We start from the raw sequence: 12,542 nt of genomic DNA, 5'->3' as shown, positions 1-12,542 counted from the left end.
CCTGCTTGGCAAGAAAGGTGCTGAAAGAAGTGAGGAGGAAACTAAAGCAAGAAGTGTGGGAAGCCAGGAAGCCTTTGCCAAGGCTAGGCAGCGGCTGCCTGCCCTCGTACCCATGGCCTGATCTCACCATGGGCCTGTTGTGTACATGTGTTTGAGAGGTAACCTCCCTGCCTTTCCCAAGCTACCAAGCTCCCTAAGACTTCAGATTTGGTTCCAGACCCTTCTTCCTGTCCTAGTCTCTCCTCCATGGCTTTGCAGGTTCTGCTTACCTGGGAGCTGCTTGGTATGTCCGCATTGTAGCCTAGCTACAGAAATGGCCACCTTCCTCCCAGCCCTCCCCACACCTGTGTCACAGCCTTCCCCTTTACATGGCTCCTCTCTGTCCTCAGCAGTATGAGTTTAGTTCATATTCACATTGCCCTTGATCCATAGTGACAGCTTTGAGACTCTTGGTGACCACAAGGGTGGCCACTCCCTCTGTATACTGTGGAGCAGGTTGTAAGGAATCAGTCACCTCTCCCTTCTCCCAGATTGCCTTGTGCCCCGTTCTAGATCTTAACACCACCAAGACACCTGTTGGGATGCTAGACTCTGTTGACAGATTTCTTTCCCATCCAGTTCTGAATAAGTAAAATAGCTAGGTGGTTCCATTAGCTTATGAGAGCTTATTTTTAAATGCCCATAATGATGCTTATGATTAAAACAAAAACCTTTGGGATAAAAAAGTTAAATGTGACCAGGCAGTGGTGTCTCATATCTATAATCCCAGCACTCAGGAGGCAGTGACAGGCAGATACCTGAGTTGGAGCCCAGCCTGGTCTACAGGCTGAGTTCTAGGACAGCCAGGGATACACAGAGAAACCCTATCTTGACACCCTGAAACTACCCCACCCCCCCAAAAGCTAAGTGTATGTCATCATAGACCCCAGTGTTTTGAAAATGGCTTTAAATCTGCTGCTGTCCTATTCTGAACTTAGACAGTTCCTTCTCCAAGCATTTGGATCCAGATTTTGGGGCTTCACACGTTTCCTTCACTGAAGACCCAGGCCTCATATAAACACTTGGCTTCTGTGTTATCATAGATAAAGCTAGAGCCACCTCTTAAGATATAGGACTGTCTCCTTACAACTCCACCACTGTTCCTATGTCTCTGGATGTCCCTGAGAATTCACCCAAAAGCCATCCCAGATACCATGGGCATACCACCTGGTCTAAACACCAAAAAGGAAGGAGGGAGATGAAAGAAAGAATAGGAGAATAAGTGTGGGCAGGAAAAGGTACTGCCCATGATGGGGCACAAGACAGGCTCAAGCTGCTTTGAATATCACAAGCCACCCTTGCTTGTCCTATCTCATCTTGTCTTTACTGACTTCCTGCCCTAAGCAAAGCTAAATCACTCTGACACAGGAGAGGGAAGGATGTGGGGGGTGGGGGTGGAACCCAGTAGTCTAGGGGCAAAGAGATGTTGTTCAGAGCCATTTCCCTCCCGGTTTGTTTCCTGGGCCTGGCTTCATGGGTTTCCATGTAAAGTTCCTGGCATTATTACCAACAGGGGGTTTCCCCTTGTGGGGAAACCTACTCAGTAGAAAGCCACTTCATAGACCCCTGACTCGCTGACTGGAGTTTGGCAATACAATATAGTCTGCAAGCCCAGATCTGATGTCCCAGGGTCTATTTTCGTGCAGACTTGTGTCTTCCACTAGGCTCTGAGTTCCCTGAGGCCAGTATATAGCAGTATATAGACCACTTCTCTATTCTGAGTAGCTTTACAAACACCATGTATGCCCGTGTTCATCATCCACACAGCCCTCAGGTCCTTCCGGGGCTGCAGATCCTTTCCTCTAGAGCTGGCACATTCTCTCCCATCTGCTGCCACAACCACACTCTGCCCTGTTCTCCCATGCCCCACATCTGTGGTGAAATGCTTCCATCCCTGCAGTACCAGGCCCAACACTCACATGGTCTTCTGAGACTGCAGCCAGTCCTTGAAATAAGCCATGGGCCCTGCAATAATCTCACCTATGCTTTTCTGTCCTTATAGAAACCCCCGGGCTACTGCAGGCCAGCATTTGCCAAGTGCACACACAGACTAGACCCTGCTTTGCACCTCCCAGAGCCTCCTAAAAAGACAGACTTCCTGCAGACCTGCATGCCTCCTACTTCTCTCTCACCTGAAGAGAACCCACTGTATACTTTCCCAGCTCAGAAAAGGGAGGGCAGGACCAGGCTGCCTCACCTTGCTGGTTACAAGGGAGTAGAATAGAGCCTGACTTGGGGCCAGAGGTCAGTGCTCCTTGCCTGGGACTTTCACAAGCTGTGCTCTGACATAACTATTCCACCCTCACCCTACCCCCTTTGCTAGAGTTCTAGGCTTACTGTTGTCATCTATGCCCCAACATTTTGGCAGGTCAGGACTCTGGGACCAGCCCAGGACACAGAATGTTGCTGTCGCACCCTACTTCATCTGATACCAGAGTCCAGCTTCCAGGAAGGGGAAGGTCACGTGATGATACGGCCCCTGGGGGCACTGTTCCACATGGGTGGATATTGCCTTTCTTCCTTTGTCACACTGCCTGACCTTCTGTCTGGGACCTCCCTTACAGATCTGTGACCAAATATCTTCCCATTCAGGAGATGGGGACTCCAAGGCAGAGAAGCTAAATCATCTGCTTGCAGTCTCAAGCTCGAGCCAAGGTTAGAACTCAGATCCCCTTCATGGAGAGAACAGTGTTAAATTGGCGTTCATAAGCTATTTTTTGGCCAAATAAATACTGAGACCCAGTGTAGCTGATCAGAGATGCCTCTTGGCTGGCTTTGGAGGTGCACGTGTTTCTCCTTTGTGTTGTCAAGCATTGCTGAAGGTAGCTTCCAGATCTAATGAGAGTTCTAAAGACATGTTAGAGGTTGCCAAAGCCTCAAGCACATGAGAATAGTTCAATTTCTGGACTGAGCGGAGCTCCCTTCTAGTCAGCATCAAAGCTTCCTTAGAGCTGAGGCCATTCATGTTGTACTGTAGTAAGCACACCGACCTTTCTGAAATGCACTTGGGTTTGGGAGGCAATGTGGTCGAACCAGGACTTTCACAGGAGCTTTTGAGCCAAGGTTTTTCAAAATAAATGCACTAAGAAGTTTGTTTTAACGGGGAGAGGGTATTTGGACATAGCGTGACACTAATGTCACTCTTCTTGGTAAGGTCAATGCTTGTGCCACTGCCTCTCCTTGCCAGGGACAAAGACGAGTAGCCTGTAGCAGGTCTCATGTCTAGAGGCTTGTGGCATCAGCTTTATAACCCGACATAACCCGACATTTGTCCTTGCAAACTGTAATTCCTGTCATTAGCAGAAGAGCCTTAAATGAGAATCACCTCTGGACTTATAGCCCCGAGTTAGGCTTTGGGAAGTGCAATGATGGGAGTGGGAAGCAGTGGTAACCGGGACCCTTCCTGCCTGGCACCCTGGACATGATCATATCCCATCTCCAAAGGAGCCATAGCAGTCTTCCCAGGTGACTGCTGGGTGCTTTGTAGCAACTGAAGCTTGGCTTCCTACCTAACCTTCTGCTGCTGGCTGTGCTGCGGGCAGTGTGCTCTGGGCCCAGGACCACTGCTGAGCACAACACCCAGGGAGAGTCCAAGGGAACATCCCCAAATCAAAGAAACAACTTCCTGTGACCATGTTTAGTGGTCTTTTTGAAAAGCGACTGTATGGTGACTTATCCATATTTCTTTTCTTTCCATCTATCTATTTTGGTTTTTTGAGACAGGGCTTCTCTGTATAGCCTTGAGTGTCCTGGAACTCACACTTTAGACCATGCTGGCCTTGAACTCAGAGATCCACCTGCTTCTGCTTCCTGAGTGCTGGGACTAAAGGATGTGCCACCTCCTTCCAGCTCATATCCATATTTCTAAGAGCATCTAAAACCTAGCCATCCTGAGCATGTTTGATGCGGGGATGACCTGAGTCTGTTTATTATCATTGCAGTTATCTTGCTGCCATACACGCTGGCTCAGAGCTGGGCTGTGCTCCAGCTCTCACTACTGACTACTGATATGCAGGCCGCCCCCTCACACCCTCGCTGCCTGCCCACCAGAGAATTAAATATGCTGTCCTGCGCTCCTACGAAGGCAGCACAGGCTCCGTCCCCTGACATTTTTTTATGCCAGTGCTAACATAGAGAGGAAGTGTCACTGGAGCTTGACCAGCATAGGGTGGCTCTGCCTTTAATGAATTGGCTACAAGCAAACGTAGACGATTTCCCATCAGCCTCCACCATCTTTTTTACTACAAAAATTAGTATTCTTATGAGCATTTCTTTTCAGAAGAGGCTACTGCTGCTTCCATCTTTTTTACCTGACAGTCAGGACTTTGCTGTCTGCATCCATCGCTGGCTTATGTTACCTGCGCAGCACCAGCACATACAATGCTCGGTGGAGGAAACCCCTCAGCAGATCAGCACAGATAGGTGAGGGGTCAGTCTCTCGGAACCCAGTATGATACAGGCCACCCTGTGCCTCTCCCACCAGCACAGGATGTTAGGGAGGTCGGCTCTGTTCCTTCCATCTCAGAGAGATTGCAGCAGCACTTCCTGTCAGCTCAGTCAGATGACCAACACAATCGCTCTGAACATCACCGCCCAGATCCTCAAGCGACCCTGGAGCCCGCACCTCTCTCCTGGTGCTCCTTTACCTGGCACCACTCTTTCCACAGAAGTGTGCAGGTCTCAGACAGGAGCCCCGAGTGTTCTAGAATCCTCAACCCAAACAGCCTTTCTCGGGCTATAAATACAAATTCCTGCTGCACAGGGATCTCAGAAACAAAACCAAGCACTCCCCAGATCCAAAAATAGACATCAGGCTGCCTTGGGGCGGGTGACTGTGCGATGGCCATCTGTGCCCTCTGCCAGCGCTGGGGATGAACATGATCCTGAAGGACCTGACAGAAGCAGGGCCTGTGGAAACAGTGTGATGCTGAGCCCAGCCCCCCAGCACAGTTTCTGGAATCCAGAGAGCCACCCAGAGCAGCCCAGGGCCAACAGTGCTTTATGGTGATTGGAGAGCCTTCTCTGGCACCTCCCGCCCTTGGAAAGGTACTTCTCAAGCTTGGCTCCTGTCCCAGCATGACTGCATAACTGGAATGCCTGAGCAGTCTAGGCGCAGGGGCTGAAAAGGAGGGCGACATCCAGACCCCTTTGTCCTAGAGACTCAGCTTGCTCCTGCCCCTTCTTTTCTATTGACCCATCCCCACTCACTGCAGGACTGCTGCCATGGGCCTGGCAATGTTCTAGATACTTTAATTATTAATAAAATCAGCAATGTGTGATATACCTATCACCCCAGCTAATTGGGAGGTTGAGGGTGGAGGATTGTTAAGTTCCAACCCAGCCTGAGCAACATATCAAGGGAATCCTTTCTCAGAAAGCAAAAGCGGAGCTGAGCAGTGGTGGCACAAATCTTTAATCCCAGCTCTTAGGAAGCAGATGCAGGCAGTCTCTGTGAGTTCGAGACCAGCCTGGTCCACAGAATGAGTTCCAGGACAGGCGGACAGGCTCCAAAGCCACACAAACCCTGTCTTAAAAAAAAAAAAAAAAAAAAAAAGACGAGCTGGAGAGATAGATGGCTCAGCAGGTAAGAGTACTTGTTGAGGGACTGGGGAGATGGCTCAGTGGTTAAGAGCACTGACTGATCTTCCAGAGGACCCGGGTTCAATTCCCAGCACCCACATGGCAGCTCACAACTGTCTATAATTCTAGTTCCAGGAGATCCAACACTCATGGCAAAACACCAATGTATATAAAAATATAAATAAATAATTTTTTAAAAAAAAGAGTATTTGTTGCTCTTGCAGAGGACCAAGTTGGAGTTCCAATACCCAGTTGGCAGCCCACAACTGTCCATAACTCCAGTCATAAGGGATCCAATGCCCTCTTCTGGACTCTGCAGCAAACACCATACACATAAAATAAATAGGAAAAAAGAAAAGCATGCAACTATTTAAAATAAATAAATAAAAACATTATCTGGGTGTAATGGTACACAGCTGTAGTCCCAGCACTTAGGAAATTGAGACAAGATTACAACCTGAGCTACATAGCCTGACCCTGTCTCAAAAAGAAAATTATACAGGAGTCTGACAAGATGGTTCAGTAGTAGCCAGGCATGGTGATTCATACCTTTAATCCCCACTCTTACAAGTCAGAGGCAGATAGATCTCTATGAGTTCAAGATAAGCCTGGTCTGCATAGTGAGTTCCAGGCCATTGAAGACTACATAGTGAGACCCTGTCCCCCTCCCCCCTCCACAGACACACGCATTGAGAGGGGGGGGGGGCTCAGCAGGTAAAGGTACATGTCATCAAGCCTGATGACCTAGTTGCATCCCTTGGACCCATGTGGTGGAAGGAAAGAACCAGTTCTGACCTCCACATATGCACTGTGGCATGCTCATGTTTATACACACATAAATAAGTAAATTAAATGTAATTTTAGATTTTGTTTAATTATAATGTATCTATTCCTGAGCATCTGTTGGTCCAGCAAACATGTGTTGCCTCCTGTGAGGAACTTCAGCCCTAGTATTTGAATGACTTCTCTGCTCTTGGGGGCAGAAAAAGACAGCTGGTGTTGAATATGGGCCTGTTGCACCAGCCATGCTGAGAACTGGTAGGACATGAGACTGTAACTGTCCTCTGAGAGAAAGGTTGTCCTTTCCGCCCCATTTGGAAGGGGGTGTCGTTTTGAGACAGGGTTTCTACATAGCCCTGACTGTCTGTCTTAGAATTCACTATGTAAACCAGGCTAACCTGAAACTCACAGAGATCCACCTGCCTCTGCCTCCTGAGTGCTGGGATTAAAGGTGTGCTCCACCATGACCTGCCAATAAATGTGTAGCCCAGGCTGGCCTCAAACTCATGATCCTCCTGCCTCCGTCTCCTTTAATAAATTACTGGTGTGTGCCACCACAACCCGCTCACCCCATTTTAAAGATGGAGAGACTGATACACAAGAACTTACTTGTTCAAAGTCGTCATGGTGGAAAAATGACAAGGTCTGGGGGTGGGTGGTGTCAGAGGATCTACAACCTGTGCTGAAAATCACAGCTGACCCAGAATCAGAGTCAGGCAGAAACCTGCGCCAGTAGTCACCTTCAAAGGCTGCCTTGGTGACCAAGCTCTGCTCACCAGGCTCCACAGCATCCAGAGCAGTGCCACCACCTGGAGACAAGTGTTCAGCACAAGCCCTGAACTGGGCACTTCAGATTCAAACCCGAACATCTCCTTTCGTTTAAAGCTTCATTTCTTCTTTCTTCTTCTTCTTTCCCCTGGTGGGTTCTGAAAACCGTGCACCGCAGCAAGTGCACAGGGCATTCGGGTGCTGTATTTCAGTCAGCACCTGTGATTGGTACATGAGGCCAACAGCACTACCAGGCATCCCTCCTCACACTGTTCTCCCCGGAACTGAGGTGGTTAGCAGCGATGCACACTCCTCGGCTTGGGGACTTGGAGCGTGCTGTTTGGGCCTCAGGAGCTGTGCAGACTTGCAGACACCTCTCAGTCTGGCATCTGACTTTTCTGTTGGATGAGAAGTTGCAGGAATCATGCCTGTGGCTCTGGGGTGACATCAGAGGGGTTGTAAAAAATCACCGCATTTGCTGAAAAATACAAAGAGCAAGAGTGAGGAGAAAAATGAGGTCAGAACCATTGGTTTTGTGTGGTGCAGCTCCTCCAGTCATTTTTGAGGCGCGTGCCCTTTTCCACAGGGGCCTGAGATAGCTGGGTGGTGGTGGTGCACACCTTTAATCCCAGCACTTAAAAGGCAGAGGCAGGTGGTCTCTATATTTGTGACCAGCCTGGTCTACAGAGAGTCCCAGGACAGCCGGGGCCACACAGAAACCCTCTCTCGAAGAAAAAGGTGGCGGGAGCTCATCACAGTATTTAAAAGATGTTACAGTTGCCTTTTAAGGGATAAGCTAGAGAGGCCTCCAAAAGATTCCAAATGAGTAAATGCCTGTGACTTAGAGTTTAACCCTGGGTGCCTGAGAGGTGGAGCAGTGGAGCTTCTGTTTCCACCTCAGGGCACATGTGGTCATCAGTATAGTGAGGAGGATGTCCTGTCATTGGACACCAGGGATCCACTGTCCACATCCTGCTGTTCAGATAGTGCTGGTCAGCATCCAGCCTGAAGGCCCCTTCCTGAAGGCACTGTAGGCATGTGAGTCTGTAAGGGGGATCTCTCTGGCATGGCCAACAGCCCCTAGTTAGGACAGACAGGACAGCTCATTAGTGCGGAACCACGGCTAACCTAACCATCTTTTCTCTTGTCTGTTTTCTCCTTCCCACATTCTTGTTGTGTGTGTTTGCTGCCTGGGTTCTGTAGTACAAATCTGTGTTTAGGTCTTATTCCCAGGACTTCATGCCTCATCACCAAGCCTCCGTCCAACCTTTCCTTCCGCCTACCTCCTCTTCCTCTCCACATTTCCCACCTGTCCACGCGTCCCAGAGCTCGGACTTAGCGGTGTCCACCGTAAGCAGTCCGCCTCCCAGCACCGTGGACGGGCCTCTCTCGTCTTCTCAGGACAGCAGCTTTCATGGGAACCCTGTCCGCCTTCCTTCCGAAACCTCTTTCACTGACTCGGTGAGAACTCAGCACATACACATCTGTGCACATCTGCACGTAGGCCTACAGGGTTTAGAAAAATGATGCTGCTGCTCACGGAGGGCCTGTCCTCCCTCCTCCAACCCAACCTGCTGCTGGCGTGAGCCTCCTCGAAGCATGACCAGATTGGGGTCCTCAAAGGCTAGTAGTAATCCACCTGTTCCCAGAGCAGAAACCAAATCTTTTATATAGAATTCCCAGCATGCTAGGAATTGGACTAGTGACCATTTAGAACAGTAAGTTGTCACAGGATCAAAAAGAAAACACTACAAGCTTTCTGGTATGTATCTGTAGAGAGGTCCAGACTTGTGGAGTAGAAGAGACAAGGTAAGGTTGCCTGTGGGGCCCATGCCAGGGCCCCTGTACTTCACCAGTAGAGGGGCAGAGGGTTTTACAGGTGGGGACATTTCCAGTATCTAGAGTTGTCAAGTATGTTGCTTCTTGCTCAGTGTACTGAGAACCCCTACAGGCCCTGCTACAGACTAGGGTCCCTCTGCCCCCTGCAGGGCTTACTACAAGTGGAGAATGGTGACTCTGAACACTTTGGGGAAAATCCAGCAGGAGACTGGGGCCTGGCTGCCACAGGGTCAGGAGGTATCGAGAGCAGCTTTGTCCTCTGCCCTGGGGAAACACTTCCCAGGGATAACTGAGGTGGCTCTAAGCCCTTTCTCTTTTCCTAATTGGCCTGCAGCGGCCCTCTCTAAGCTGTGGGGGCTGACCAGAGGGCCTCGCCTATTGTCTGCCCTTTTCCCCTGTCTCCCCCTAGAGTGAAAATGCCAGCAGCGAGGAAGTTGGCGGGGGTGACTATGTCAGTCTGTACTCCCCTGGCCAGACCAGCGAGGAGCTGGCTCCCTCTCGAGGAGTAAGTAACCTCAGGGGGTGGCCTTGTGCATGGGCCAGCAACTGCCCCCCTCGAGGTCGCTTTCCTTGCAGCTGCTTTTATTGGCCGAGCCTCCATAATCTCACTGGAAGCCAGCCCATCCTATGGAAGAGCATATGGCTTCCAGGGAGAGGTTTGCCCTGCTTTTGCTTCAGTGAGTGCAGCACTTGTCAGAGCCTGGCTGGATGAGTCTTCTAGAAGTCTCCAGAAGCCACTGGTGTAGACTCTGGCCACAGGCCCTGCTGCTCTTTGGAATTTCTTCCCATCATCCCTCTAGTACTGCTTTCCCTCTTCCAAAAGATACTTTTACTCCCGCTCTTCAGTTCCTCCCAGCATGCCTCACTGCCCTCAGCTACTCCCAAAGAAGCAGGGCAAGTGATGGATATCCATGCTTGTCGTTCCTGAGAGCAGAATCCTTGAGGTCCATGCCTATATTGTGCTGCTGCCCAGCTGTGGCCTTAAGGTGCAAGGCTTCTTTGAAGCAGGAGGCTTTCCAAGTTTGGCTTCAGCAAAATGGGCAAATTGAGATACTTCAAGTCACTGAGCCCAGGAGAATGAATGAGAAGTTCCTCTAGAGGATTAGGTCAGGTCTTCAAGGACTAGAATCCACCAGGCATTACAGCACTGGCAAGCCCAGCCTGAATACCATGCCCATCCTCTGGTGGTCATGCCGTGTTTCCCTGCCACAGTAGCCACCACCATCCCCCCTTAACCACCTGGTGATGGCCCTGTGTTCACAAGGCTTCTTTTCACCCCCACTCCATGACAGCTCAGGGACACTGGAGTTGTAATGTCACTGGGTATGGAGGCAGTCTACTCAAGGCAGTTCACATTTTGTGTGTTTGAGCAACTTGACTCTTTGAAACTCACTGGTTAAGGATCGTGACCCTGAAGACCCTGTAGGGAGTCAGGGGAGTTTGAGTGCAGTGATAAAGGATATACGCTTGGAGACAGACAGCCCCAAAGGGTTCAGGTCTGCTGTCTGCTGTTTACCAGCTGTGTGGTGTCCCTCAGGAGGCCCTTGACTTCCTTGTGGTCAGTTTCTAGTTTCCATAGGAGAGGGTGTAGAGCACTCAGTGCAGCACTACCTTTGCCCAGAGAGGAGTTCCTGGGACTTGCTTCAGGAAGTGGGTAAGGTGTCTGTGCCCAGGTTGACAAGTGAGAGATGTTGGAAGGACTGGCACCTCCACGCCCTCCAAAGGCAGGTTTTGGTCTCCAGAGGGCTTGTGTTTCTGGTAATTAACCCCATTCATCATTAACTTGCTCCCACCTCCAACTCCTCCATACGCACTTGCACTAGGCCACTCTTGCAGGCAGAAGTGCTGAGAGACAGGTCACCCCAGCAGGGACCGTCTGTCCAAACCCCACTATTCCTTCTCTTTGCAGGAACCTCTGTCTGGGAAGGATGGAAATCCCAGAGATCCCTTGATCAATAGTGCGTCTGGGAAGGACAGCAGAGAGAATGGGGAGAGGTAAGACGTGAGCAGGGGGCATTCAGGCCCCAAGAGCAGTGTCTACTCAGTGAGGCCACCTGTGTTTGTGTTGAGGGTCTTTATTTCTGATTCTCAACACTGTTTGGGGTGGAAACTACGAGGAAACAAAAATCACTAATAACCCACCTTCAAAGGCCTTTGCAGTAGCCAGCATGCCTGCATGCTCACACCTGTGCTGTCTGCTGTCCCATACCCTCTCTGGGACCCCCAGCCCCACCTTCCTTGATTTTGGTTTCTTCAGCTCAAGGTCACAGAGGAAGTATAAAAGACCTTCCCACCCACAAACTTGTCATTGTGTCACTAAGCATTCTGAAAGTAGGTTACAGCTATCGTGACCCATGCCCTTCCCCTGACAAGAGGAAATAGTGATCATAGTGTCATTGTTGCTCCTGAGACAGAAAAGGTCCCCTCATGTTACCTGGAGAGCAAACCCAGAAATCTATCGGTCTCTCCCTCGCCCTTCCCTGACCTCTACCCCAGAGTGAACCTAAGGCCTCGCGCGTGCTGGACAAGTGCTATAGCTGAGCGCAGCGCCAGCCCGAGTGTCTGAGGTGGTTTCTGTTTTTATGACCCAAGCCTTGCAGTGCCTTTAGATACCTTTTTCTCGTCATTGCTTCTTAGTAGTGAGGCTTGCAGAAGGGTAGCTGGTTCTCTGGAACCACTTAGTGCAGTCTGAAGGAGCTGCCAGCCGGCACCCTGCTGCTCGGTGTTGATGTCCCCTTCCTTAGGAAAGGTACCAGTGGTCAGGCTTGCCTTCCCTGGAGTCACCCGAGGCCTCATTGATTCAGCACGGCAAAGCCCTGCCCACTTAAAGATGGTAGGCCTCAGTGTAGGCATAGCTCCAGGAGGGTTGGGGGTTGTTTTTAAAGGTGGGGAAGAGAAGCAAAGACCTGCAAGCAGTTTGGACACGCTTGTGGGTGGAACCACCTGCCCACCTGCATCCTGGCCACTCTTAGGTTCTCACTGCCATAAGTCTGTCTGGTGACTCCCCCAGGTCTTAGAAGCAGTGGTAAATTTTCCTAGTCTAACACTTGGTCAGAAAGGCTTGTGTGTGCCAAGCAAAAGCAGCGTGTGATTCTGACACTTGCTTCACTGGAGCCCTGTGTCGTGTTCAGAGTTCAGATGTTTAGGGTAACCACCTCCTGAGGGAGGACTCTCCCCAGAGTTATTCTGGTAGCTCAGCAGACTTCTGATGGTGGAGTGGACAGAAAGACGAGCACAGTGGTGGTCGGAAAGCTCCTGAGACGTCTGCTTGCAGAGACACCACTCTGGCCTTCTAAGGCAGCAGCAAACATGACGCTCCTCAAGCCCTAGCCATTCACGCTCCGACTGAGATACAAGTTCTTGCAGCTGAGCTGCAGAGAAAATGTGCCCTAAGTGGGTGAGGGCACTGCTGCCAAGGCGGCTCCCTGCCATCCACTACTGGAAGGAGAAAACTGATTTTCACACATTGTCCTCTGTCATGAGTGTCCACACAAGATAAATTAAGATGTAATCAGTGTTATTGGGGGTGGGGGGTC

General features: G+C 50.3%; 1 protein-coding gene across 7 annotated transcripts in view; it reads left to right on the top strand.

Annotated features, from left to right (window-relative positions):
• The window catches only part of Rapgef1 (Rap guanine nucleotide exchange factor 1), a 119,108-nt gene that overhangs the window by 90,443 nt on the left and 16,123 nt on the right, over window positions 1–12,542 (top strand). For 3 of the 7 annotated variants that reach the window (XM_085681440.2, XM_085681439.2, XM_085681437.2), the window contains 3 exons: window positions 8,371–8,628; window positions 9,416–9,511; window positions 10,916–11,001. In XM_085681440.2, coding sequence (XP_085537566.2) covers window positions 8,371–8,628; window positions 9,416–9,511; window positions 10,916–11,001 — 440 coding nt within the window. The remainder of the gene's footprint in view (window positions 1–8,370; window positions 8,629–9,415; window positions 9,512–10,915; window positions 11,002–12,542) is intronic. The other 4 variants (XM_085681441.2, XM_085681438.2, XM_085681442.2 and 1 more) reach the window with 2 other exon arrangements.

This window comes from Myodes glareolus, chromosome 21 (assembly GCF_982192425.1).
Source record: "Myodes glareolus chromosome 21, mMyoGla1.1, whole genome shotgun sequence".
In the NCBI taxonomy this organism is placed as follows: domain Eukaryota; kingdom Metazoa; phylum Chordata; class Mammalia; order Rodentia; family Cricetidae; genus Myodes; species Myodes glareolus.
Note: the sequence above shows the minus strand (reverse complement) of the source record. Positions and strands in the feature narration are given on the sequence as shown.